The sequence below is a fragment of the Pectinophora gossypiella genome, chromosome 22, assembly GCF_024362695.1.
Source record: "Pectinophora gossypiella chromosome 22, ilPecGoss1.1, whole genome shotgun sequence".
Taxonomy (NCBI): domain Eukaryota; kingdom Metazoa; phylum Arthropoda; class Insecta; order Lepidoptera; family Gelechiidae; genus Pectinophora; species Pectinophora gossypiella.
Genome location: NC_065425.1, coordinates 2,124,166 through 2,147,350, shown reverse-complemented (window position 1 = coordinate 2,147,350; position 23,185 = coordinate 2,124,166). Strand labels below are relative to the sequence as shown.

Genomic DNA, 23,185 nt, shown 5'->3' with positions numbered 1-23,185 from the left:
CACGATCCCCAGCCTTATAAATAGGTAAGACAACAGCAATTTTAAAGACATTTGGAAAGATGCCAGCTTGTAAGCTTAGTTTACATAAGTGCGTTATAGGCTCAATCAAGATACCTTTGTAAGTTTTCAAAAAAGCAGACGAAATACCGTCCCAACCAGAGGTATTGCTAGTTTTTAAGGCTGTAATAAGTCTATTAATTTCCTCCTCATCCGTATCCAGTAGACCAAAAGATTGACAATTGGAGCTATTGGCCCAGTCTGACGGTATAATGCGATTTGGTTGATTGGCTTTAATTTTATCAGCAAGTAATTTACCACAGCTAACAAAGTAATTATTAACAACATTAACGGAGTGGTGGGAGTCATTGGAGCAAGACAACAAACGACTAGAGCCATCCCTAGGTTTTTTTAAGCCTGTATTAGACTGTATAACATTCCATAATTTCTTTTTATTTGAGCCTGCATCTATTATTTCCTTTTTTTGGTATTCTCGTTTAACTTTCTTTAATATTTCGTTACAAAAATTTCTGTACCTACGATAAGTAGTTCGCAAAACATCGTTGTTTGGAGCTTCTCTTAACTTTTTATGCATAAAGTCACGGTTTCGCATGCAACGCAGTAAACCTAAAGTAATCCAGGGTTTAATTATCCTAGCTCTTCGAGGCACCATTAGGATCTTGGTATTAGAAATAAGAGCCTGCGAGAGCAGAGAAACCAAGAGTGAGGCAGCAACATTAGGATCTGTAGAAGAGAGAACCGGGTGAAAGTTAAGAGTCTGCATCGTATGGTCTAGACCTTCATAATCAATGCGAGATACTCTTATACGAGCGTAGTCAGGCTGAGACATAGGAAGACATAAAAGAATGGGCTTGTGATCTGTTACTGCAGAATCGATTATGAATGTTAAACTTGAGTGAGTAAATTTTAAAAAGAAGTGGTCCAGACAGGTTTTGACTCGAGTAGGCTCTGTGTGTGTCGGCAACAGTCCATGCATGGCCAGTAGGTTTAAGTAATCATCCGAATGTGGCTCAATACTATCTGGGGATATGTCTATATTTATATCTCCTGTTAATATGATATTCCTAAAAGACGACAGAGATTTAAGGACATTATTCAGTGACTCAATAAACAAGGGGACATTCTTTTTGTAGCAGTGTGGACGGTAGATGGCTAAAATGACTGTATGGTTTGATATTTTTATTATAATACAGTTGCATTCAGGGAATGATGGCTCTGATATAACACAATTAATCGAGTTTTTTACGAAAACCACTACGCCGTCGTTCTGATTATAATTGTCATGAGTGCGATAAGAAATAAAACCATCAAGTATAGGGAGATTATCGTGACAACAGGAGAGCCAGCACTCAGTAAGTATGATAAAGTCGATTACAACATTTATACGAGCCAGTAGCGTTAATAGCGCATCGAAGTTGGCATTTATACTACATATGTTAAGGCATAAAATCTTAGTTTTCTTACGGGGATTAGTAAGAAGAGTTATGATGGAGTCAGCAGAGCAGTTTTTAACTACCGAGATCCCAGAACCGTCAACTTCGTCCAGTAATTGATTTACATCAGCGAATTTGGCGAGTATATTTGAAGAGGACAAACAATTTAGACAATGATTTTATTACCAACCTTTGAAGGATATAACAAACAAATAATATAGAAGAGGATTTACCCAAAAATAACATAATAAAACAAACCCCATTGTGGATGTAGGAGAGTGTGTTACATGTAAGTGTACCTAGTGTGTAGAGTGTGTGAATGTATTTATCAAAAGGGTACAATTTAAATTCCCTCGTAAAATGAAAACTAAAACATAGAAACAAATCTATATTGTTTTGTTTTGTAAGCTGTTGGTTTTCCAAGTAATAAACATATTCTATGCCTCTCCATTCCATTCGTCGATTATGTTGTTTTTAGATGTATGTAAAAAGAAGTTAGAAGAAATACATGAAAACACTGTTCGTGTTGAAAAAACACCTTGCTTCTTATTAATGTCACTACGAGTTGTAACATTTATCAAAAGCACAAAGATTTTTCACAAGAAATTTCCTTAAGCGACGAAAACAAAACTTGTGGTTCCATAAAACATAATCTTCTAATATAAATCATGTTGTTGTCTCCTTATGCTGAAAACAGGTAAAGATTCTTCCGAATCGTATGCGGTGTCAGCATTTTCAGTTTTGTATGGAATTATACCCTTGCCCAGGGATACGGGAAAAGACCTCAACGGTTGCAGAGGCGGAAATAAGAGCCATCGGTACGGCACTGCAGGACGGAAGGGGCGCGTCACAGGGACTGTAACCTGGAACCTGACAGAGGGCAGCTGTAACTGTCAGTACTATTCAGAGGCGGAGGACAAGAGTCCTAGTACGGTTTTGAAACAGACTACTCTGGGCATCATTCCACTCGCATCAGACAGAGTACTGCGGGGCGGAAGGCAAAAGGGAAACCACTGCCCTATTTTTCTTTAAAAAGTAGCATGAAGAATGCTACACCGACAAGAGCGTGGCTCCTACATTAGTGGTAGTGGATGGAATTATAGGTAATTGTCTCTTTTCCCTTTCTATTATTAAGACCCGTACTGTCTGATTTCTTTGTGTGTTTCTTTCTGTGTTCTATTGTGTACAAATAAATAAATAAATAAATAAATAAATAAGAATTATCGAGGACAGAAGAGGCAAAATGATTTGACACTTAATAAGACTCGACGAATGTATTAAAAAGATCATAGAAGGGAAGAGAGAAAGAGAAAGACCAAGAAGAGCTTAATTGGAACAAATTTAGGAGAAGGCGAATGTCGTGTCTTATAAGGAAGTCGAGGAATTGGCCTTTGATAGACAAGAGTGGAGAATGCTACACCGACAAAAGCGTAGCTCTTAAATGAATGGTCATGGAATTATAATTTCCGTCACTCATGTCACAGTCAAGGCACAGTCATGAGCAATATAATGTACCCACTTGAAATTAATGAAATACGATGTTCGTGCGTCACCCAACAGGGTCCACATAATATCAGCGTCGTGGTTCACGCCGCGACTTGTGCTAAGTGAGGCCCTTTTATCTCAGGACGTCCACCACCACCTCATGGTCATTTCGACAAACATCCGTCTTGCTTTTTTTGTAATTGTTTTAGTGGAAATTTGATATCATGTTGTTGTCTTTTTTTGTGTGTGGCGTCCTTTTATAATAAACTTTTTCTATTCTATTCTATACTTTAGAACCCTGTCGCACTATCATAATTTGACATTTAATGAGACTTACGGTTTAATTTGTCAAAAAAGTTTTGTGACAAGGTTTTAAAATGTATACATATTAATACTCGTTACCGTACATACATAATATAAAAAGCCTATATACGCTCCAATGCTGGACATAATACCCTTCATTTAATCAACCGGAGGGGGTACAGAGCATACTCCACTACGCTGCTCCACTGCGGGTTGATAAAGGCGTTTGGACTAAAGCCCGAGCCCAACGGCTTAACGTGCCTTCCGAACCACGAATCTATCTTACTTTTTCGAACAACGAGAAAAAACTAAAAACGAGACGGTAATCGAATAAAATGCTTCTAACGTTTTTTTTTTTTGCATTGTTCTAGTAATGAGCAGCATGATGGAGTATGCTCCATATCCCTCCGGTCAAATGGGTCGTATACAGGCTGTTTATGTTCCAGACCTCTAATGTGATGTTACTTGTACACGGAAATTCGGACGAGGCGTGGCGGCCCGGTTTTATACGAATTCCCGCTTCGTAGCCGTCGTACCGTCTTTGAAGAAGAAGAAAAAATAAAAAAGTAATAAGGGGCAAAGCTCTTTGAATTAAAAATAAATATTAAAGTTTATTTCTGTTTGAGTTTGTAAAGTATAGTCTTTTTAGGCTCAGTTGTGCGTCGACTTTTACTTTTTATTGCTTTTGTCGCTTCTTCAGGCGCTCTTTGAAACATTGTTCAAGGTCAACTTGAATGGTTTTTACGACTATTACTACGCTAGCTAGCTTTTAATGAAAAAAAAAACTGTATAATATTAAACTTAACGATCAGTTCAGAACAATTATTGATTACATCATCATCAGCCCATTAACGTCCCCACTGCTGGGGCACGGGTCTTCCCTATGGATGGATAGGGAGATCGAGCCTTAAACCATCACGCGGGCCCAGTGCGGATTGATAGTTATTAACGACTGCTAATGCAGCCGGGACCAACGGCTTAACGTGCCTTCCGAAGCACGGAGGAGCTCGAGATGAAAACTTTTTTTTTGGTCACCCATCGGCCTTTACGAAAGTATAACGAAGCATGTAAAAATAACGTCGACATCTTCCACGAAACCCTCACCAACTTTAAATATAAAATTACAAATATTATATAGATTCACTCAATTTCCTATAATTTTACTTTATATACTTTTTATCCAATTTTTTTTCTCTATCTTCTAGCTTTAAGTTAACTCAAACACGTGTGCGTGTTGTTTTATTATTTGTTTAAAACTAACTTCAATGTTGTATATAACATACGGTCATTGGCCCCGATTCCTGCAGACACCGCCTAATTTTATTTTAAATTATATCCGTCATTTTCATATCCGTCGAAAAGGAAAGGGACGGATGATTCGCAGCTCTTAATTTTAGGAAGAATGAGTAAATGAATGAATAACCCGGGCGAATCAAAAGGTACGTCGCTGGTATGCAATCCGTTTGACGTGCTGTCTACTTAACTGTGTCGGGTTATTGACGGATGTAAAATTTTAGACGGTTGGTTTAGATTTGTGCTTAAAATTGACGTGTGTTCCATAAATTTTATGCTTGTCGATTACCCGTCCCTTTCCTTTTCGGCGGATAAGAAAATGACAGATATAACTTAAAATAAAATTAGATGGTATTTACAGGAATTAGCACCATTGTCAGTTGAATTTTATTCATGTAATTTTTATGTATATACCGATGGAGTATCTTAAATGAATAAATAAATAAAATAATAAAGTTGCTTAACTTCATTATTTTACCCACCGAGCTCCTCATTGATGACATATATCAATAAGATTTTACAATCGTCTCAATGCGCGGTAAGAATTAGATCCGTCAAAGTACGTTGTTCTTGTTTAAATTCGCTTTATATAAGGCAGGCAAAGATCTGAGGACTATACAGCCTTGACTTTAGTAATTTAATATTCGAAAATCACGATCAAAATAGGCCTAAGCCTTGTCTTCAGTTTATAAATATCCAATTTAGGCCAGTGCCTTGTCTTCAGTTTCCAATCTCTCTCATTAAATACACTTCTCATCAAAAAAATCGAAACACTTCCGTTTTCATTGTTTCTGTCCGAATTTAACACAAAAAAGAATTCATACGATGAAAAAAAATACATAAATGTATAGCTGGCAGTTTGGCCATTACAGTAATAAGCGAAAATTCTAAATTCAAAATTAGAATTTCATTTATCTTATAAACGAAATGAATCACTGTTTTGAGACAAATGTGTGTTTAGGGTTGGAGTACATTTAGCGTTTAAAAACTAAAAATTGGCGCCTATCCTTAAACTTTTTGTTTTTTATTTCAATACTGTGACTTTGGGACGTCTGAAAAAAGGTTTTTTTTCTAAAACGTATGGATACTTCGCCCACAGAAGCCGCCCAAGTTGTGGCATTGCTGGATTCTGGCCTTAGTCAGCGTGTTGTGGCTGCAAGACTGCATCTAAGCCTGTCATCTGTTCATAGAGTCTATAAACGTTATCGGGAGACTGGTTTGTTCACGCGCCGTTCAGGATCTGGCAGGAATCGGGTCACTTCTGAGCGAGATGATCGATTTATTGTAACAACTTCTTTAAGAAATCGACGCCTTAACGCTTTTCAACTGCAGCAGCGGCTTCGTGTTGTACGAAGGGTGGCTGTAAGTGACTCTACAATTAGAAGAAGGTTGAAGGATCGTGGACTGGTACCGCATAAGCCAGCAAATGGGCCGAAATTAACTGCAGACCATCGAAGAGCGCGCCTTAACTTTGCACGTGAGCACCTAAATTGGTCATACCTACAGTGGAGCAAAGTTCTCTTTTCTGATGAGTGTAAAATTATGCTGTATGGTAACGACGGAAGGAACAAGGTCTACAGAAGAGACGGAGAACGCTATGCACAATGCTGCATTGAAGAAAAGGTCAGCTATGGTGGCGGTTCTGTAGGTATGACCAATTTAGGTGCTCACGTGCAAAGTTAAGGCGCGCTCTTCGATGGTCTGCAGTTAATTTCGGCCCATTTGCTGGCTTATGCGGTACCAGTCCACGATCCTTCAACCTTCTTCTAATTGTAGAGTCACTTACAGCCACCCTTCGTACAACACGAAGCCGCTGCTGCAGTTGAAAAGCGTTAAGGCGTCGATTTCTTAAAGAAGTTGTTACAATAAATCGATCATCTCGCTCAGAAGTGACCCGATTCCTGCCAGATCCTGAACGGCGCGTGAACAAACCAGTCTCCCGATAACGTTTATAGACTCTATGAACAGATGACAGGCTTAGATGCAGTCTTGCAGCCACAACACGCTGACTAAGGCCAGAATCCAGCAATGCCACAACTTGGGCGGCTTCTGTGGGCGAAGTATCCATACGTTTTAGAAAAAAAAACCTTTTTTCAGACGTCCCAAAGTCACAGTATTGAAATAAAAAACAAAAAGTTTAAGGATAGGCGCCAATTTTTAGTTTTTAAACGCTAAATGTACTCCAACCCTAAACACACATTTGTCTCAAAACAGTGATTCATTTCGTTTATAAGATAAACAAATGAAATTCTAATTTTGAATTTAGAATTTTCGCTTATTACTGTAATGGCCAAACTGCCAGCTATACATTTATGTATTTTTTTTTCATCGTATGAATTCTTTTTTGTGTTAAATTCGGACAGAAACAATGAAAACGGAAGTGTTTCGATTTTTTTGATGAGAAGTGTATTATTATTAGGCTAAAGCCTTGTCTTTAGTGTTTAACTTGTGACGTTTATGATCATAGTGATGTATCAGTCGATATTCGGTCGATTCTTTTCTACCTAATAAAATTACGGCGTAGAATAAAGAATAATTTAACGTGTAGTACGGACACTCTTCGCTCCGCGCCAATTCGTAACGGTGTCGAGACAGACTTACCTCACACCCCCGCTGACACCCAGCGGCTTTAGTGAAAACTACCGTCTGGCTATGATGCCTTTGACGTTTGTTCCAATCAAGTTTCTCTTTAAGTAATGTCGTTATAATAGTAAATATCTTTTCGTTATTGCGTTCATCAAGTTCCGTATTAATTTTATAACTAAAGAGATGTTACTGGGTGAAAAGTTGTCGTTTGTTACGCTGTCCTTATGGTCTGCAATATATGTTTAATGTGTCAGGATCGAAGCAGAAATACAATACAATTCTTGTTCTTCTTCTATCGTGTGGGTTGTAAGGTGAATTACCAACCTCATCAACCCTGGTATCAGGGTTATTACTGAGCCGCCAAAGGCCCCTGACATGACTCATGTAACGATTACTTACATCAGTAAGTAGTAACCGGGACCAACGGCTTAACGTGCCTTCCGAAGCACGGATCATCTTACTTTTTGGACAATCGGGTGATCAGCCTGTAATGTCCTAACCAAACTAGGGATCGCAGAGTGATTTTTGTGATATGTCCCCACCGGGATTCGAACCCGGGACCTCCGGATCGTGAGCCCACGCACAACCACAGGACCACGGACGCCGTTATATTAAAAATACATTATTATAATTAGAGAGGTAGGTAGTACACCAGGCGGCTTTATTGCTAAGGTAGCAATTTCTTCCAGGCAAAAAACGTAACGGGATAGACAGTGGAAAATAAAAAGTTGAAAATATAAGTAAACCTAGACAAACTATATTCAAAACAATACAAAGAAGAGAATAAATAATTATTATAATAATAATATAAATACATACATTACTAAGCAAATGGGATTCCGTAGTCTTTGGTAAGCAAAGGGAACTACGTAAACTTATGTATGCATTAAACATAAACTCACGCGTGTATATACGTATACAGGGTGTTAGTGACATCGTAACGAAAACTTTGAGGGGTGGTTCAGGCCATGATTCTGAGTTGATATCAAGTAGAAATTTCCGTCGCAAAAGTATGGATTGGAAAATAATTAAAAAGAAAAGAAAAATTTTCATGATTTTTTTGACACGAAATTCCACTTGATATCAACTCAGAATCATGGTCTGAACCATCCCCCTCAGTATTCGTTACGGTGTCACTAACACCCATACCTACTTATATAGCTACCGTATGTACTTGTGTGGGGTGTAAGTGTCATCGTAACGAATACTGAGTGGGATGATTCATCTGATTATTCTGAGTTAATATCAAGTGGAATTTTCCATCGCAAAAGTATAGAATTGAAAATAATTTAAAAAAACTAAAAAAAAGTCATGAATTTTGCGACGGAAAATTTCACTTGATTTTAACTCAGAATCATGGTCTGAATCAACCCCCTCAGTATTCGTTACGATGTCACTAACACCCAGTATATAAGTTAAAAAAGAAAACAGACAAAGTTGGGTCGAGTCGCGAGTAATATGCAAATATATTCAACTCCGTTCCCAACTTTATCAGCGCACAGTACATTAGCCAAATTGTAAGGTTTTGGCAGTACAACCAGAAACCGTTTTAAGTTGAAACAACAACGTACCTGCCAAATGGCATCGCTCCAGGTCGGTTGTTGATTTATGACTGTCACAGGAAAGAGTGTACAACGTTCAAAAGGGAAAAATTAAATGTAGGGACGAGAATTTGAAAGAGGGATTCTCCGATATTTCGGCCATGTAGATAGAATAAATTATACCATAAATTTATTTTTTCTACTCCTCTACTTTCATCTGGCATTTAAATAACCAAAAAGTCTAATATAAGTACATACATAATTAAACTCTTTGAAAAAGTGTACGCTCTATGGCCTATAAAAGCATTGTTTACAAAGTGTAACTGTACTATAATGTCGCCAAAAAAGCATTGTTGTTGTTTTTTTTTTTTGACCTGGAAACTGGCACCTTTACTTTGTTTGGTGCCATAGATATACTATAAAAAAAAAGTATACATTTGCCGCCATTTTCCCGCGCGTTGGAAAATAAATTGGAAAATTTTTGTGTTTCGTTTAAAATTACGTCGTCGTAGAAAAAGTATTGTATGCAACGTTGTATAACTAGGTCAAAAAATGCTCGTGGCGTCTCTTATTGCGATGTTCGCCAAGGCTCACATCGCAACTCACGCCACTCGCATTTTTTGACCCTTCTTATACAACTGTTGCATAAAATACTATTTTTGGCTATCTCCTAGATTTATTACTTAGGGATTCGCATTTCTCTTAGCTCTCTGTTAGGATTCCGGAAATATGCCTCCTGGACTAACATATAGATAGTAGGCCGATAAAACGGACTGACAGACAAATAAAATCGAGTAAACAAACCAATCTTCTTCTATCGTGTGGGTTGTGAGGTAGATTACCGACCCCCATCAACCGTGGTGTCAGAGTTATTATTGAGCCGCCAAAGGCAGGGGCCATGCCTCGTGTAACGACTACTTACTTACATCGGTAAGTAGTAGCCGGGACCAACGGCTTAACGTGCTTTCCGAAGCACATTATCATCTTACTTTCGGACAATCAGGTGATGTGTAATGTCCTAACCAATCTAGGGATCACAAAGTGGACCCGGAACCTCTGGATCGTGAGCCCAACGCTCAAACCACTGGACCATGGAGGCCGTTATAAGTCTTTAATAAGACTAGAAGAAGCAAAAGCGGTGCATCAGGATCGAAGTATATAGAATTCCTTAGTTTCTGCCTACCCCAACGGGAAATAGGCGTGATCTTGTATATGTATGTATATAAATTGTTAAGAGGTGTCGAAATTAGAGTGCTTTCCAAGTGAAGACTTTTTGGGTGATTTGACGCGACGCGTTCTCGAGTTCTTGTAACTCAATATTTATCTTGACAGAGAATCCTATATTCAATGATTGGATGTGAGAATATACAGGAGTATTCAGTTTCAACCAATCATTGGATAGGATTTTTATATAATAGATAAATATTGAAACAGTTACGCCGTCGGAGCGTCTTAACTATGTTCTTTTATGATTAGAAAGAAAGAAAGAATCGTTTATAATTGACAAACCTCAGACCCTTTCTACAAACGACCTCGTTTTACACAGACACTACACATTGACATTATCAACACGCGCAACTGTATGTGTGACGTCTGAGGTCTACTAACGAAAGATGCTTTTATAATAATCAGTTAATTTAATATTTGTTTTTATACCGCACCATTTTTATTAAAGGTTCACAATATTAATAAAAAGGCTTTACACTAGATTAAAAACAAAAACACTGAACTAATTATTCAAATTATTTTTACTTTGAACACTAAGCGTAAATTCAATTTTATTGCAAATTATTCGCATGTTTTGATAAACAGTTACCATACTGCGAGATCAAATATTCGAATGAGATGAAAGAACGTTGGCGTGGACGCCACGATTTAAAATTTCTAAAAGAAGTTGTAAAAAAATCAAACTGATAAAAAATAAAAACGACGGTCCGCGCGCCGCCTTTACGAATCAAGTCTAAACTATGTTCGAGGTAAACCTACTTCAGACGCAGGTGGAGAGCGGAGAGTTGCTGTTCCACACGTATTCCTTACTCTATGTTATTAATCAGCTTCCGAGTATAATCAAAGCGGTTCAGTTTTGCATTTCCGCGAATCATCAGTTCACATATGGCTTTAGAACCGCCTTTATTACATGAGGTTTAAACATAATTGGCGAGGAGTGAATGTATACAATACTATATATATTATGTTACTGTAAAAGCTCGAACTGCAGTAAATCCTAAGATATTCCAGTAAAACCTAAGATCTAACAATTCCTAATGGTAAATGTCCCAAAAGTTTTGCGAATCGAACTTTTACCACCATTCCGTTAATAAATCTTAGAATTTACACTAATGGCCCTGTAAATTTTGTAAAAAAGAAACATAATCATAACCTGCTCAGCGCATCGACTTGTATTTGTGTTAAATTCCAAAAAGAGCCTAATTTAGTTAGATATATATTATAGAGTTTACGACATATATACGTTATGTGTTTTTTCAAAATAAGTAATTGAAATATGTTGGTATTAGTTTGTACTTATTACTATCATAATGATACCTTGATAATACTTTGTATCTGTTTTGTCTAATAGTTCATTAAAGTAAATAATTAAGAATTACTCATTGTTTATTCCTAAAACCAACATAAACCGCAGCTGACAGTGGCAAAACCTAGTCGAATGGTAAAAGCTCGAAAAAATCGACTCATGTCGGTAAATCCTTACTTACACTTAAATCTTAAGATTTGCCGTAGTTCGAGCATTTACAGTAACATATACACCACTTCCTACTTCTTCGGGGATACGGCGTAATACTATGTTATGTCATCAGCTTACGAACCGTGCTTACCATTAGCGTGAAGCGTACTGCGTAAGCTTTTTGTTTCTTCTTTGAGGTGACTATTGTAGGTTTGCCGCAAATGGCAATTAACTATTTGTCCGGACAAATGGCGCTGGGGGCTCTCACCCAGTCTATGTAAGCAGCTTCACTAACCTCAAATCCTTCTTTCCAGGTAGTCCGCAAACCGGTGATGAGGACGGCCAGAAACATGTTCATAGTCAACTTAGCAGTGTCTGATGCCCTGGTATGCTGCGTGGGCACCCCATTGACGCTGATGGAGCTGCTTACCAAGCACTGGCCGCTACCCGACTGGCCAAGTCTCTGCAAGGCTTGCGGAGCCATCCAGGCTATTTCCATCTTTGTCTCCACTATATCCATCACTGCTATTGCGCTGGATCGGTATCAGGTAAATATCATTTCCTAGATTGTCTAGATTGTTGTAGAAGAATAAAAGATTATTCTTCTAAGAAGTCTGCAGCTTAGCTCGTCTCTTCTTCTTCTATCGTGTGTGTTGTGAGGTGGATGATCAACCTAATCAAGCCTGGTGTCAAGGTTATTATTGAGCCGCCAAAGGCCCCTGACCTGAGCTCGTCTCTGAAAATTGGGTACTCTACGTGTTAATAACTTGCTTGATTTATTTAGATTACTTTCAAGAAAAGACAGACATTTTGAAATAACATCGCTTTGTAATTTTAGCGTCATATTTCTAAAGTTATCCCGTTTTCCACGGGGTCGGCTTACATAACCTGAAGATTTGACAGGTCCGGCTTTTTATAGAAGCTATCTGATCTTCTAACCCACGAAGGGAAAACCAGCCCAATACAGTTAGGTCACATACCTCCGAAAGTGCATATCTTGGGAATGTGTGTTTCCTTACGGTGTTTACCGGCACCGCTGAGCATGTGATAATCATTTATGATCCAAACATGAATTCGAAAACAAATTCGGCTATCATTGATTTAGGCCTGGGCTGTATTCGAACCTGCGACCTCAAAGTGAGAGGCAAGCGTTCTACCAACTAGGTTACCACGGCTTGTAACTTTAGCGTGATTCCGTGATTTCTTTTCTTGCAAAATTTACGTTTCTCTGACCAATCCAGATGGGATCACAAACGTGGGTGAATGATAAATAAATAACGCTAAATGTACTAAATCAAAAATGCTTCCTTACAGTTTTCGTCTTCAAACGCCGATTCTGGATATCAAGGCCTTTAACCAGATGTTGTTGTGATAACCTCATCTTTATGACTGATGATTCTGCTACCGGAAACGCAGCTATACATACTATATGTATGTTGTGTGAATTTGACTCTTATATTTGAGTTGAAATGCATTTTAGGATCATAGACAATCACGTGCTCAGCGGTAAAGGAAAACATCGTGAGGAAACCCACATTTCCGAGAAATGCACTTTCAGAGGTATGTGACATAACCGTTATTGGGCAGTCGCTTCTGTAAAAAAATCGGACCTGTTATTATATCTTTAGTTTAGGTTAGACCGTGTGAAAAACGGGACAATGCTAGGGAGATGATGAAGAGTTTCATCATCATCAATTTAAGAGCCACGTTCTTGACGGTGCAGCATTTTCCGTGCTACTTTCCCCTACCTTGAAAATTGCGGGATCTCGTCTTAAAGGATTCTATTTTGATTTATTTTTGACGTGTCTTATTTTAGATTTGACGCAGATGGCATTAACTACTTGGCCGGACAAATGGGGAGCGCTGAAGGCTCTCACCCGGTACAACGTTTAAGACAACAGGCCTCAGAGTGCCCAGTTGGGCGCGAACCTCGGCTCAGGGCGTCGTCTGAGAGGAAAAATATTTGAAATAATTAATCGGCAAGAGAATTTCCCTCAAGCGCTGATCGAGGGAAATTCTCGTCGACCACTCCGGCGGGGTCGGTATCGGGGTCCTAAAGTGTTTGGTATCGAGAGCTGATTGGCCGCTTCTATGGCTAGAGTAATCGGGTCGTCGGGATCGTATATTAAGTCCTTCGGACGCCGATACTTTTCAGTACCGTCCCTAAGCAGGATGTAGTCGGAAGCCGCAACTACCAGGGAATTTGGGATTTTGAAAGAATAAATCATTATAATAATATGAGAATCAGAAAGCTCGGTGAGGTGTGGGTGCCGGATGGATCACGAGCTTATGTTATCGTATGAGAATCACCTATCAATAGAACGCGTATCTAATTTTGCATTTTCCACTTATTCTAAGAAAACTTCGATAACTGACTAGGTAAAATAATCAAATCCGACTGTTTAGACTATTGCAGTCGTTTGTATTAAAATAGATATCCGATACTATGTTTAAAGTAAGGGAAACGTAGGTGGGGAAACGTGTTTTTTCTGAAATCTATATATACTGGGTGTTAGTGATATCGTAACGAAAACTTTTAGTGATGATTCAGACTTTTATTATGAGTAAATTTTTGTTATTTTTTTGTTGTGGAACTGGAAAAAATTGAAAAATACTTTGAAAGTTTTATGAATTTTCCGACAGGAAATTCCACTTGATATCAACTTTACTCAGAATCATAGTTTGAATCATCGCCTTCAATATTTGTTACGATGTCACTAACACCCATACGCACTTGAATGGGTACCTGTACATGCTTGTAGGGGGTGGAATCACTTCCACCCTTACGATGTCACCATTGTAACAAATTCTGAGGGGGGTGATTCAGCTCATAATTCTGAGTTAATATCAAGTGGATTCTATCGCCAAAGTATAGAATTGAAGATAAGTAATTAAATAAAATAAATAATCATGAATTTTGCGACGATAAATTCTTGCCTTGATATAAACTCAGCATCGTTGAGTGAATCACGTCCCTCATTTTGTTACGATGTCACTAACACCCTGTATAAAAGTGAAAGGTCACTCACGGACTCACTCACTGACTCAATCACTGACTGACTCACTCACAGACTCACTCACTGACTCAATCACTGACTCACTCACTGACTCAATCACTGACTCACTCACTGACTCACTCATCACAAAATCTCAGACACTACAAGTGATAGAAGTCTAAAAATGTTGTATGAGGGTTCCTTTTAGGACGTAAGTGAAAGGAATCTTAGCAAAAAAGCACTAGAAAGCAAACTTAGTAACTTAGCGAGAGAAGTGTGTCAGGATCGAAGTAAATGGAATTCCATAGTCTCTGCTCACCCTGGTGGAAAATAGGCGGGAGTTTATGTATTTATGTATAACAAAAAAGGGCCTAGAGGGCTAAAATAACTCATTTGTTATGGCATACATATTTTTTTTCCACTTATACACACTCACGCACTCTTTTTTTTTTACTCCACCCTAGTCTGTGAAGATACTTCAAAGGTCTCGTGAAAACTATGTATAATCTGTGAAAATAAACTAAAACTCCAAAAATACTTTTTATTTTATAGTTACTTAGGTAGCTCGATCTCTTTGACGCAAAGTAATAAATGTCCATATGAAAGAAGTAATCTTTTGCTAGACTGGCATTTTATAGGGTTGTCACTCAATATTATTAAAAAAATAAATATTTTTATTTTACTTTGATATACTTAGGTACTTCGATTGCAACAGGCTTAAGAGTGCCCATCCGACGTTCGCGACCAATTAAACACCCTTCGTAATCGACAGGGTAAAATTAAATAATTAAATAATAAAAATAAAATAATTATCTTTTATTTCGGAATCAAGCTCATATGACGAAGTGACAACAATCACAAAATCAAATATAATAATACAAAAGTATGTTTAATGATTTTCCTGTATTTGTTTTGTTAGTAAAGCAATATTTTTTTTTATTGAAGTTTGAAAAAAAATTATTTCGGATGTTATCATCTAAAAAAGTCACACATAAAACATAAAAACCAGGCGTTAAATATCGCGCCCCTCACTGATACAAAAGTTAAAATAAAATCATTAAAAGTCTTAATGTAAGTTATACCTGTCATTTTCTTATCCGTTGAAAAAGAAAGGAATGTAATATTATTTTCCCTAAATTTAGCCTGGAGAATGCTGCACCGACAAGAGCGTGGCTCTTAAATTGATGATGATGAATGTAATATATGAAATACACGCCAATTTTAGGCAGAATAGATAAACAACCCTTTCTAAAGCTTGGCGTATAACCCGATAGTAGATGGACGTTAAACTGGAAGTACACCAGCAGAATATAGTTTGATTCGCCCGATTTATTGTTTCATTCGCTCATTCATACGAAAATTTACAGCTGTATCTGTTAAAAATCATCCGTCCCTTTCCTCTTTGGTGATAAGTACAGAAGCAATAAAGGTTGCAACATAATTCTCTACATATACATTATCATCATCAATTTAAGAGCCACGCTCTTGTCGGTGTAGCCTTTTCCATTCCAGTCTATCAAAGGCCAATTCCTTGACTTCCCTATAAGACACGACGTTAACCTTTTCTTTAATCTGTTCCATGTAAGCTCTTCTTGGTCTTCCCCTTCCTCTCTTTCCTTCTAGCTTTCCTTCTATGATGTTTTTAATGAATTCGTCGTGTCTTATTAGGTGGATGTGAAACTTGGACACTGACACAGAAGGACAGAGAGAGACTCGAGGCCTTTGAAATGTGGTGTTGGAGGAGGATGGAAAGAATAAGTTGGACAGAAAGGGTTACAAATGAGGAAGTGCTAGTAAGAGTAAGGGAAAAGAGACAAATACTGATAATTGTTGAGGACAGAAGAGGCAAGATGATTGGACACCTAATAAGATACAATACATAATGTGATCCAAATATTAAGCAACTTATGTACCCGAAAAATTATGTACCCGAGTAATGAGATATTTGTTAATTGTCGCGTTAAAGCTGTACAATTACCTTTGTTTTTGGTGAATAAAGCCTGGAAAGTCCATCGTTGATAGATACCGATAAAAATATATATATTCGACATTCAAACGATTTGACAACCCTAGCTTAAAAGTAGCTAATGTGAGGTACTTTAAGTACTTCAATAAAAGCTATTTACGTTGACATAAAAACGCAAAAACTACTCGCAGGTTTAAGGTTCGTATGTCTCCTTACCTTTTATAGTTTGTAGTAGACCTTTGTCTTACCTGATTGTCCGAAAAAGTAAGATGATTTCGTGCTCCGGAGGGCACATAAGTCCAGGTTATTAGCTGTGAAAACACCTCCATTAACCCGCAACGGAGCAGCGTGGTGAAGTATGCTTCATACCCGCTCCAAGTGATTGAGGGGAGGCCTGTGCTTAGCAGTGGGACGTATATAGGCTATTTATGTTGTACTTAATCTAGAATTAGTTCGATATTTTCCTTCTTACTTTGCTAATGTGTGTGTCTGACTGTTCTCCACCATGTTGGGCGGGGTAATTTGTACTACATTGAACTTATTGTTTTTTTTTTTTTGTAAATTCTTAGAAGTAATTTATATAATCGGGAGAATCATATACATTTTTTAAATTAATTATAAATATATTATTTGAATGAACTTGTTATTTTGTTGTTTTTTAATTATTAGAATAACTACTTCATTTGAACAGAAAAGGCAAGAATGTACAATAAATAACTCAGGTCAAAAAAACATCCGCACACATTTCTACGGACCTTTTTTTTTCTTTTTTGACGTGACTTATTGTAGATTTGCCGCAGATGGCATTAACTAGTTGGCCGGACAAATGGGGAGCGCTGAAGGCTCTCTCTCACCCGGTACAACGTTTAAGACAACAGGCCTGAGGGTGCCCAGTTGGGCGCGAACCTCGGCTCAGGGCGTCGTCTGAGAGAAAAAATATTAGAAAGAATTAATCGACCCTAGTGGGTGCTAATAAGCACTGAATGAGGGAAATCGTCGACCACGCCGGCGGGGTCGGTATCGGGGTCCTGAAGTGTTTGGTGTCGCGAGCTGATTGGTGGCCTCTATGGCTAGAGTAATCGGGTCGGCGGGAGGGTGTTCTCAGGACCAGATTTCTCACATTCTTTAGAAAAATATTTTCTTTGACAGAAATATATTATTCCAAGGGCCTTACCCAACTTTCAAATGATAACGGAAAACGGCAGACATCTTATGTCAACATTTTATTCCATTATCGGCGCCGCGCATACCTGTATAGAATTCGGGCCATAATTTATTTGAATTTTGATATATGTCGAGGCGAATATCCACTCGCGAATCGATGTCGCCTACAATATTTACCTTATTTTGCCTCGTGGAATAATCATCTTTCTAGTTCCGGCCACTTTTGATACAAACTTCTAACATGGATGAACCAATGTTGACAGATTCATGGATCGGGAATTCTTGTTTAGATCATATATGGGATCATGATATCGCGCGGTTTCGAGTATTTATGCTCGGGTTCTTCTTCTATTATGTGGGTTGTGAGGTGGATTACCAACCTCATCAACCCTGGTGTCGGGGTAATTATTGAGCCGTCAAAAGCCCGTGATATGGCTTATGTAGCGACTACTCACTTACATCAGTAATTAGTAACTAAGACAACTTAACGGGCCTTCTGAATCACGGATAATCTTACTTTCGGACAATCAGGTGATCAGCTTGTAACGTCCTAACCAAACTAGGGATCACAAAGTAACTTTTGTGATAATACCCTACCGGGATTATAACCCGCTCAACCACTGTGTCGTTAAGCCCAGAAATTGTGGGATACAGAAATAACACGGGATATTTTAAATATCTTTACGCCTTATATTTTAACAAAATCCTCTAACCCGACGCACATCGCACCAAAGACTTCCCTTTCTTACTTTTTAAAACTGCCTTACGTCCCATTCATTAACCATCCTCCTTTCATACCATAAACAATCAAATTCCCATTCACTATCCTTCCATAGTACTCACTTTTCTACAAGGTAATCGTTACTGTTAGAAAAGAATCAATCGACCTAATATCGACTGATACATCAATATACTTATGAACGTCACAGCACTAGCTTACGTACATACATACATACACTCACGCCTGTAATCCCTAATGGGGTGGGCAGAGCCACAAGTAATCAAAGACAACTTGCAGCCACTGTTGATACGAAGTCCAAAGATGGATATGATGCACCTTATGGTGATAAGGGATCAGCCTATCGCCCATAACATTAGTCCATCATGTTATAGGACACAATCCCTCTGTCGGTTTTTACGACATGCCCGGGAAGAGAAGCAGCTGAACGTGTTCTATGTTTTTTATATGCTCCCAGAACAGCATAGAAGTACGAAGTAGCTTACGTACTTTGACAGATCTAATTCTTACCGCGCATTGAGACCATTGTAAAATGTTATCTTATTGAAATTAAGCAATAATTGTGTAAAAAACTGAACTGGTCGATATGTTTAATAATACTTACACTTTTTTTACAGTTGTTTGTAAATGTTTGTTTCCTGGTAGTGGTTGCTGGGAAAAAATTGCTGTAAAGCAATCATCATCATCAATTTAAGAGCCACTCTCTTGTCGGTGTAGCATTTTCCATTCCAGTTTATCAAAGGCCAATTCCTTGACTTCCCTATAAGACACGACGTTAACCTTTTCTTTAATCTGTTCCATGTAAGCTCTTTTTGGTCTTCCCCTTCGTCTCTTTTCTTCTAGCTTTCCTCATATGATGTTTTTAATAAATTCGTCGTGTCTTATTAGGTGTCCAATCATCTTGCCTCTTCTGTCCTCAATAATTCTCAGTATTTGTCAGTATTTGTATTATTTATTTAGTATTTGTGAGCAATAAGGCCGCCCAAATTGTACTCTATTAATGTGTTATATTTGATTGTTGAAATTTAGTTCTGTGTAATAAAGTACATATATGATTTGATTTGATTTTACCTCTCTCTTCGGGGATATAGGCGTGAATCAATGTTATTTTTATGTTGGATTGTCAAGTAGTCAAACCTAATACCTTTAACCTTTATAGTTAATAATTTATATAATTTAGTATTAATATAGTTTGTTTGTTTTCACTTACGGTGAATGCGTACACAGACGCATGTAATTGGCAAGCATATATATACCCAGTCTTTCTATTTATAATGCTGTCTGAAAAAGGTTCATTATGTATTGTTGTATGTGTACCTAAATAAATAAAAAATAAACAGGATATCCAACTGTTCAATAATTTGAAAAATAAGCTCGTACTTAAATAGATGCTAATTTCCATAAAATGCAGTATTTCAGCTGGCTTCAGTGTCCATTGGGAGAATGCCAGTCAACTGAATTAAATAGAATTGCTCGTTTCATTCCCCTCGAGGAATAAAATGGTCATTACATTTTTGAAATAAATCTGACAAACAGGGATTAGAATGTGATATTTGAAAGCAAGAGAGGGTATTCTTTTGATTATCATCTGTATGTAGGGGAGTAATCTCAGCATCGGGGGGTTTTTACTTCTTTACAAAATATAATAAGTTATATTTTCAAAATTTCAAATGAAATTCCATAGTCTCTGTATAAGTCTCCATAAGTAAGTAGTCTCCATTTGCTTCGATTCTAACACACTTTGCTTGCTTCCTCCACATTCATTAATCGTTTCGTACTCGATCGCGATGCCGGTTCAGAGTAGCTTGTACTGAATCTTTTCTAAGGACTTCACCAATTTGGTCAAAGTACGTCCTTCTAGGTTTTTCTCTGCCAGCCCTACCACCAATCGCCAACCAACCTTCGCTTTATGTTCCGCTTCCCTAATCGCATGATTGCTTTTCCGCTCTGCCTGTCCAAACAAACTTAACATTCCCTTCTCAATCTTAGTCAGTGTATCGTCTTTTACACCACATCTCTCTCTTGTCACTCCGTAGATGATACGCAAAAACCTCATTTCTACGGAAACCCACATTCCAGAGAAATGTATTTTGGAGGTTTGTGACCTAGCCTGTATTGGGTTGGTTTTCCCTTCGAGTTGGAAGGTCAGACTGGCAGTCGTTAGGTAAGTGGACCCTGTGAAAATAATGCTAGGTAGATGGGGGCTGTGATTATGGTCTTGTTAGTTTCATTTTATTCTATAGACGTGTTTATTAGTGTACTTTATCAGTTAAAATTAAATGTAAAGGCAAAAATATAACTTACTTTATCCGTAAAACAAGAATGATAGTAGGATTACCGTATTCAAGTGCAAGTGGTATACATATTGATTTTGTATGAACTCTATTATTTATCAGTGAATCATTCAAGTGCCTGTAATGAACAATGTTTGAACGCAATGATAACACCACTTAATAAAGTCGATAAGGCCTTGGGTGTTATTGTAAAACTGTTTTATTAAAAAAAGAAATTTACTTACTTAAATATCTATATAATACTTCGTTAGCGTTTTTTTGAAGCAAAATGCAGTAAAAAGATTACATGTGCCTATAAAATTTGAGAGTTGCCCTCGATTTCTCTGGGATCCCATCATCAGATCATGACATACATAAAAACCGATTCTGCTGCTTGTTTTGAAGTCAGTTAAAAGTCGGTTGTCATTTATTTTCCAACAAAACCTCTTCTTCTTCGAACTCTCTTGTTCTTTTATTTCTTTCAATCTGATTTAAAAAATTAAAAATTCAAACCACAAATTGAAATCACCTGGATTTCAATCCAAATTCTGAATTCAATCAGCTTTGGGAAGGCAGGCCCTTACCACTTATGTACCTCTGTTTGCAGATAAATACCTGTTTCTTCCAAAGACAATTTTGATCTAATGCCCTAGTTTAGACAATTTAATATTTTATAACAACGCATTTTTCCTTTTGTCCACAGCTGATCGTGTACCCTACGCGGCCTGGAGTCCAAACTATGGGCGCCCTCATCACCATGTTCTTCATTTGGCTGACTGCCTTCACCCTCGCCTCTCCTCTCTACCTCTGCAGAAGCCTCAAGACCCACCAGCTAGGCCTAGAAGGAATGGAGTCCTTAAGCTTCTGCATCGAAGACTGGCCTATAGAAAACGGCCGTGCTATATATTCTATTCTTAGCTTAATCTTCCAATACTTGTTACCAGTTTTAGTAGTAGTGGTCGCGCACATACAGATCCATAGAAGACTAAGAGGCAGGAGAAGGACAACTAGAAAGACTCCAGCTATTCTCATAGCAATAGCTGTGACCTACGTAATAAGCTGGTTGCCATTGAATGTGTTCAATCTAGCCGCAGATACGAGTGCTGAGCCGTTGTTTGATGAAGATTCGATGACAATAACGTATGCTATATGCCACATGTTCGGAATGTCCAGTGCTGTGTCAAACCCTCTTCTGTATGGGTGGTTGAATGATAATTTCCGGAAGGAGTTCGAAGAAATCCTCTGCTGCTGCAAGAAAGGGCAGTTGAAGAAGAATACGAGGACTAAGAGTAGGAAGATGGAGACAGAATTGACTGCTTTGGCGCAATTGGAGCACACAGTGTCAGCGAACACTAAAACCTCCCATTGCTCCCAAATTTTCTGACTAAAGACTTGCTTCAAATAGCATGAAACACACAGTGTAGAAATGCAAAATATATGAACTTCGTCAATTTGAAGTGAGTTTTAAATGTAAGGTGTTAAAGTTCCTTTCTTGAGGTTTTGTTTCGTTTCATTTACGCGTTCTTGAAGAATTTTGCGGTGCGTCGTCAAATTTTAAAAATGTTTTAAGATTCTTTTCGATTGTTATGCAAGTGAGTTTACGGTGTCATTGTGTAGATGACAAACGCCTTGTAAGCACTTTAAACAAAAGAGCCTTCACTTTTTGTTTGACCATGACTGCTTCAATCAAAATAACGAACTGAAAAGTAAATACGTTTTACCTTCATGGCACGAAAAATGTTCTTGTAAAGTTAATAAAATGTACTTATATAATTTGTAAATATTACTTATAAAATATAGTTAAAATGTTGTAGATAGTTAATTCAAAATATTGTTCTTTACGTTTTTTTGAGCCCAAAACGTAAAGTTCTAATATTTTCTCAAGTTCGACGTAGATAAGATAATGGACATTTTGTAATTAAAATAATTGTCTCAAAATAAAGATTTATTGAGTTCTTTCTTGTAGTTTCATTATATTATCATTATAATTATACTACTTATTAAACATTCTCTTTTTAAATTTCTTATCAAAAAAATCTCTATTCTTCTTCCTCCACATTCATCAATCGTTTCATACACTCACGCCGGTGTAATACAAATAACATACATAAACAATACACCAACTTAAAACAGATATCGGCGATCCCTAGTCACAGTACCAAGTTGTGGCTAGCGGGGTACAAACCTCTGTTCGATACCCAGATGCCTGCTGTTGCCTTTGGCGGCAACACACCCTCTCCGCCAAACCGGTAAATGACAAAAGGCGCGCACAGATTTATAGCTTTATACCACACATATTAATGCAGCCTCTGCGGTCCAGTGGGTTAAGCGTTGTGCTCACGATCCGGAGGTCCCGAGTTCGAATCTCGGTGGGGCAAATCACTATAATCTCTCTGTGATCCCTAGTTTTGTTAGGACATTGCTGGCTGATCACCTGATTGTCCAGAAGTGACATGATCCATGAAATATGATCCGTGCTTCGGAAGGCAGGTTAAGCCGTTGGTCCCGGTTACTACTTACTGATGTAAGTACGTAGTGGTTACTTGAGTCACGTCAGGGGCCTTTGGCGGCTCAATAATAATTCTGACACCAGGGTTGATGAGGTTGGTCGTCAACCTCTCAACCAACATGATAAGAAGAAGAAAAACAGACATATATACGTACATAAACTCACGCCTATTGCCCGTTGGAATAGGCAAAGACCA

The 23,185-nt window shown here is 37.9% G+C and overlaps 1 protein-coding gene across 1 annotated transcript in view; it reads left to right on the top strand.

The window, feature by feature from the left end:
• Positions 1 to 22,487, top strand: part of LOC126377138 (neuropeptide F receptor) — a 125,192-nt gene extending 102,705 nt beyond the window's left edge. The window contains exons 3-4 of the mRNA XM_050024817.1: positions 11,657 to 11,890; positions 21,184 to 22,487. Of these exons, the coding sequence (XP_049880774.1) occupies positions 11,657 to 11,890; positions 21,184 to 21,864 (915 nt within the window). The 3' untranslated portion in view covers positions 21,865 to 22,487. The remainder of the gene's footprint in view (positions 1 to 11,656; positions 11,891 to 21,183) is intronic.
• Positions 22,488 to 23,185: the final 698 nt, after the last annotated feature.